Source organism: Chironomus tepperi, unplaced genomic scaffold (genome assembly GCF_022539635.2).
Source record: "Chironomus tepperi strain 1889 unplaced genomic scaffold, CSIRO-AGI_Ctep_v1 contig_338, whole genome shotgun sequence".
Classification (NCBI taxonomy): Eukaryota; Metazoa; Arthropoda; class Insecta; order Diptera; family Chironomidae; genus Chironomus; species Chironomus tepperi.
In genome coordinates, this window is record NW_027226460.1 from 192,642 (window position 1) to 199,430 (window position 6,789).

Here is a 6,789-nt window from a genome sequence, read left to right on the forward strand (position 1 = left end):
CTTCGCTTACGTTGATTTTTAAAGAACAAAGATTATACACGTGTTCAGTAATGATGAAGTATAAGAGAAATAATGTGAGATTTTACCACAAATAAAATTCGGGAAGAAAAGAATAAGCACGGTGAAGCAGAAGAAAATAAAAAATTGACTTGGGTGTTTATGGGCACATTCATTTATTCTTCTCAAACTGTCAACAGCATCGCCCAATAAATAAAATTATTGATTCATTTCATGTTCATTCTAGCGTATTAATGAAAAAAAAAATCTTTTTTTTTTTATTCGGATGGAAAATGAAAAAGTTTTTTTCCTGTTCAACAACAACATAAACATCATCAATAGAGTGTAGAATTTTTTTTCCCAAAAAAAAAATTTATTTGAGAAAATAAAGTTGATTTCGAAAAAGGAAAAAAAAAATTTAATTAAGTTTAATGTGGAACAAGTTTCTGAAATTTGAAAAGTTTTTCCACTGAACGAAAATGAAAATAATTTTCTTCTCTCTTGTGCCGCATGGTTTTCTCACTTCTGAGCATAACAAAAAAAATAAATAGATATACATTTTACCTTCATAAAAGCTACCCATACTTCGCAAATGTTTTGGTAAAACAGCAAGAAAAATTTGTTCAGGCAATTTATGTGTGTGTGTTGTTTTTAATGACAGCCAATGAACAAAAATAAATAAAAATGCGTTATTAATAGAGGAACTTAAGCGCAGTTTTGACTAGCGATCAGTATTCAAATTTTTTAGAAAGTAAACTGTCTAATTCTATTTGAAAATTAACAGGTAAAAAAATTAAATATTTGATTATAGGAAAAATTTTAAATATGGAAAAACATAATTTTTAAATCATTAAATAAAGCATTTAGGGAAAGTTTCAAGTTATCAAACCGAGTGACAAGAAACTCAATAGTAGTGAGCTATTGCTTTAAACCTGAGGTCTTAAAAATGTCTGGTTGCTGAGATTTCACACCTCAGTCAGACAGAAATCAAGACACTTTGTTAGGTTTCTTGAAAAAAAAAACATATCTTACATAAACATTGAGACATTGAGTTTATAGTGTAAAATATTTTGCATTACAAGATTTCCCCAATGCGGAAATAAAGTGCTTGTTGGCGATAATGCAAAAAACTTGTAGCATAATTTTCGTTATTCATCCCTACTGTAATCATGTTCTTTATTAAGGATTTTTATAGGCTTACTCTCACATGATGGACGAATGAAATTAAAGAGGGAAAATGGAAAGACTAACTGACACTTCGACAATCAAGAAATCTGTATCTGATTTGCAACCAACTATTCCCACATCACATTCACATTTCACTGTCAGAATTCAGATTGAATTACATGTTTATTTAATAACTATAGTTCCTTTTGTTATTAATTTGAAAAGCCACAATTATGTGAATTAGATTTCTGTGTATTAACTTCTACTCAAGATAATGTGACTAGTGAATTGCCTCATAGGGATAATTGAGGTTTTATATTTGAAAATCAAATCTGATTATTTCAAAACAAAAACGCGTACATAATTGTTTTATCAGCACTTTCTTTAACATCACCTTCAACACAATTATAAAAAATGTCATTCACCGTTTCAATATTTTTTGCTAAATTTCTCACTTTGGAACATAGTTTTTACAAAATATATAGAGAATTGTACGTTGAAAATGTTCATTTTACAAATGCATAACATATGATGCAAATTTTTAGTAATAAAACAAATGAAAACCAGTAAAAATTGCAATTGACATGTATTGTGTGAATGCAAAAAACACTTACTTTTCATCTGCATGTATATTCATATGTTTTATTTATTTATTTTTTTTTTCACCATTGGACTTTTTTCCCATCATCATCAATGCAAATGTAGCAGACAAAATAGTGAATTTTTTCATGCCTGCAACATATTGATTTGCTTATGCTTTTATATTTTTGCGACACGAATATAGAAGATTATTTTGCACCAAAAACAGGATTTTTTTATCTCGCGAATCGTTGCTAACTTTTTATGTGTTGATGAGGATTAATGAAGCTATGATCGGAATTAAAATGCATATTTTAAAAATAAGTTCCTTGACTGAGTAAAATAACTACAAACTAGCTTTTGTTACTATTTTTGATTAAGATATTTATGTATTTTTCATACAAAATTTATGGTTGATATGTACATTGAAAGCATATCTGTAGTTTACATAATACGTACATATGGCAGGAATATACTTTAATCAGATAACAATTATTTTTTTTCTTTTTTGTATGTACTTTAGAATCTACGAAGAAGAATGAAACGAAAGAAGAACGAATGATGTAAAATAAAATAAATAAATTGAATGTCGAAGAGAATGATTGACATTCGTTTTGTATCAATCAAATTGAATGTCAGTGTCGCTTTTGCTATTTAAATTTGATTTTGCGAATTCAACGTGAAAAGATTTTTTTTCTCCTTCATTCAGTTTTGCGGTTTCACTTTCATACACACAATCATTATAAATTGAGATTGAAAAAAATCCTTTTTATGATTCATAAAGAATATGGATAAAATTTCAAATTTTCTTTCTTCCTTTTTTCAATCACTTCTGTTTTCATTCGGAAGAAGTCAAGAAACTGCTTATTTTCTTTCGTTCTTTTTTTGCTTTTGGTGAAATGAAAAAGGTAGGTTGTCGTATGACATTCTTTGTATCAAATCTTACCAACGTAAATGACTTAGCCATTCGATACAGAATTCTGATATCAGTAGCTATAAATGGATTTTTGTACAGATAATCACAAAGATACGCAACATGTAATCCCCAACAGTAAAGCTTTCAGGTTTTACACAGATGACTTCGATATATACACACATTCTTGAGATTACTGATATGCATAAGCCTGAATATTTGAGAATTACAAAATACTATTGAACATAAGCTCAAAATATTAATATAAATAAATGAACATGTTCATTGGCAGGCGAACCTTTCATTAAAAAAAGGGAATAAAATGGCTCTGTGATCCGTTTTTTATGTTCAAGCATAATTTTATACGAAAAAGGTTTCCCACTAAATTGAATTTCGAGGGATTTTTTTAGGAAAAATTATTGAAAATAGATAGTTTCTTTGATATCACATATTTCAATAGAAATCATGCTTATTTTAATACAAAAATTTTTAGGATTTGTAACAAAACGCTTTATATTAAATAATTATTACAGCATATTTAAATGTTTTTCCAAAAAAACTCATCTTTATATTTAATGCTCTTAAATATTAACTGAAGCTTTAATTTTGGTTGATTCTAAAAAATTAAATAGACATCCTATTCGTAAATGTTTCACACAAACTTTTCTCAAGCTTATTTTTTGTTTTTTAATTGTCACCATTTTCAACGTGATGATCACAAAACAGAGTTCATTGAAGTTCAAACTAAAAAAACGATTTTAGCAATAAAAATGTACTGACGACCATGAGAAGTGGCAAAATCCAAATCATAGAAATGAAATGACAAATACTCCAAAAATCTATTTTCTGTTATCATCAAACAACGTAAAGCAAATTCTATTCAAATTGCATACCAGTTTTTTCGCTGATCCAATTCAAGTATGCTGGTATGCGAACAAAAACTGCTGGCGCAATTTCCGTTCTACAGTCATTGTAATGCAATGCACTACCATTTTCTGCATCCTTTACGTAACTCGTAATCCCTATAAGCTCTTGAGTTTCATCAAGTATAAGTGGAGATCCGGAATCACCATCGCATGGCAAAACTGCATGTCCCGGTTGATTGTCTCGTCCTATGGCACATATATGATTTCTAGTCAGTTTTTCAACAAAATGACTTTGAAATTTTATGCAATCATCATATAATATGAGTTTCATACGTGCAGTTTGCAATATTTCCGCAGGTTGGTAGTCTGCACTCTGATATCCCCAACCACTCAATATAACTATTATCTCTTTATCATCACGATTCATTCGTGCGTCAATGCCTTTGTCAGTTGATAGCTTTATGGGACGAATTTGATCAGTGAAATTGACAGCATATGGAAGCTCAATGATACCGAGATCATTTTCAGCAAAAGGCATTGAAAAATTCTGATGAACCCAATGATTGCGGGATCGTAATAGAAGCCTTCCTGACTCCCTGTTGTCATAGTAATTGTGTGCTCCTAAAATAACTGTTACTTCTTCATCCTTATCAATATCCATCAAGCAATGTCCAGCTGTAATTATTTTGCATTATTTTTAGCAATTTTTTGCTTGTAAATTATTTCTAATAATGATAATTTCTCACCAGTTAAAACATATCTAATAGCAAGTACACAAAAAAAATATCTCTTTTGAACAAGTCATATTAAAAATTTCCTATTTCATCACCTGTTTGATATAAGAGCACCTCCACAAGTATAGAAAATTCCTCGAACATTTACAACATATGGAAATTGTTTTGGTTTTGCATCTAATCCATTAAATATTCTTCGTTGTGTATAACAATATTTGACAAATATTCCCATCGTCAAATATACAAATAATATTAATTTCATGATTATTCTAATTTTTTTTTTCATATATTTTTTAAACAATATTCGAAAGCAACTGACACACACGTTTACATTCAATGATATCTCAGCTTTAACTAGTTATACTCTCACCAATTGAGCTTATTACTTATAGTGTAATAATAAACAGAAAGTAAATGCGCGTCAATTTCATATCAGTAAGTAAAGTGAAAACTGTTCACAACATTAAAGTAATAACAAGTTATATGATAAAAAGAAAAAGCAACATTTGATTTTTACAGAAAAAATCGTTTGACTTTATTAATAGAGTAAATGAAACAGAAACAGCGTTTTACGTTTCAATATAGTTTTATATATATCTTCAACTTAGTACAGTTGTTAAAAAGTTATGTCTTCATCCGTCTTTATGGTGTATAAATCCAATTATGGTGTGTCAATCTTAAATCCATAAAAATGAAATCGACGATGATAACTTAGTTAATCACACTGATATCCTTTTGTGTTAACTTTATTATTTCGTTAAAAATTTTCCCTTTTCATACAAAAATGTAACAATTATGACACTTTTCCATGGAAACAGTATTAATATTCAATTAGTATCGACTAAAAATAAATTCAGTTTAATGATGCAAATGTTTGAAGCTTACACAGTTGTAAACTTTTTCATTTCATTCATTTCCTTTTCATCCTCTTTTCATTCTGTTCATAAAGATAAGAATCAGTTGTTGAAAATTAATTTCATACTTATTTCATGCTATACTGGAAGACATACAGTACTTAATGATTGAGCCAACTCAATATGCAATTACACACAATAATTCATTCTCTTTCAAAAAGTTAATGTAAGCTGAAAAGTTTGTGTACAATTTTCATGGATGTTAATCGGTTTCTGTTATCGGCTCAGTTGAATATGGAATTAGTTGATGGATTGATATTGTGCTGATGTGAGTAAATTGAAATGTGTTGTTAATATGATTTTTTTTTTTTTTGTTTGTTAATCCGAACACTGCAAAGTAACATAACGATGAAAATCATTAAAAAAACTTATACAGTATCAAATTAAAAATTCGTTGAAATCATAATACCAACTTTTTGTGTCATTTTGCGGAAATGAAAAATTAAAAATGTTAATATCACTCATAAATGATAAAATAAACAAAAATTCCATAGAATTTTATTTTAAATAATTTTATATGCTGATGCAAAAACATATCCACAAAAATCATTATCATTTCCAGTTGCACACTATTGAGTGGTTACTGTTTGTTTATTGTGATTATTATGCAAATTTTTGTATTTATAAAGTTTTAAAATTACCATGTTGACTCTTCATTAGAGTTGAACGAAAAATGCATTTCATTTTATTTATTTTTGTGAATAGTCTCTATAGCAAACAAGTGAATACAAGGTAGAGATGTCAATTATTTCGGTTTTTACTATTTGTACAAATACCCAAATACCCAAACAGTAAGCCCCAAATATTTATACAAATATTTTTAAATAAATTTCGGTCTAAAAAGTGGACTTTAGGCCAACTTCAAGAATATTTCCTTTAAAATTGTCATTTGTTACTTATATTTAACATAAATTACTGACAAATTTTTTTAAATGTAAGCTTATTAGGACTTATATTACTAAACATAAGATTAAATTCAAATTGGCAAAAAAAATTAACTATAAATTTCAATGAAAATCGAAAACTTTATGAATAGTCTTATTTTGAGTACTCAAATTTGGGTTTAAACCATCTTGACCGTATCATCAACCGAATCGACTAAATCATCAATCGTATTGACATCTCTAATACAAGGAGAATACGTGAATCTTAGTTTTTGTATTATTCCTGACACATTGTCTATTTTTTCAGTAGCATACTCATGCTTAATTAAACAGTGAGAGAGGGTTTATAACACGAATTTAAATGTCTTCAAAAATTAAATTTAAACTTTTAGATTTTTGTTTGACTCAAATAAAAAAAACTATGGAAAAGTTTATGCAACTGATAACAAAATTTTCCACTTTCTCACTCTCTTGTGTGTTTGCAATGAAAAATAATCATTGAAATAAAAATTGATAAACATAAATGTGAAATTGTGAAAGTTTTTCACACTAAAAATATGTATGGAGAGAGAAAAAGTTTTTTTACACAATTCAGCTACTTTAGCTGATAGTATGTGGTTGGTTGGTGTATTAAAATTTTGTTAACAATAAAGGACAATCAATGGGAACAAAACAATTTTGAATAATGTAAAATTTTCATTTTTCATACAATTTGGAGAATTTAGAATTTTAAAA

General features: G+C 28.0%; 1 protein-coding gene across 1 annotated transcript; it reads right to left on the bottom strand.

Moving 5' to 3' along the window:
• Positions 1 to 3,192: 3,192 nt before the first annotated feature.
• On the bottom strand, positions 3,193 to 4,576 carry LOC139093820 (chymotrypsin-2-like). Its single transcript, XM_070644663.1, has 3 exons — positions 4,352 to 4,576; positions 4,269 to 4,282; positions 3,193 to 4,197 (listed from the first exon to the last, which is right to left on the bottom strand). The coding sequence occupies exons 1-3, from the start codon at positions 4,540 to 4,542 to the stop codon at positions 3,533 to 3,535; spliced, it is 870 nt and encodes a 289-aa protein (XP_070500764.1). The 5' UTR covers positions 4,543 to 4,576; the 3' UTR covers positions 3,193 to 3,532.
• Between the last annotated feature and the right edge of the window lie 2,213 nt (positions 4,577 to 6,789).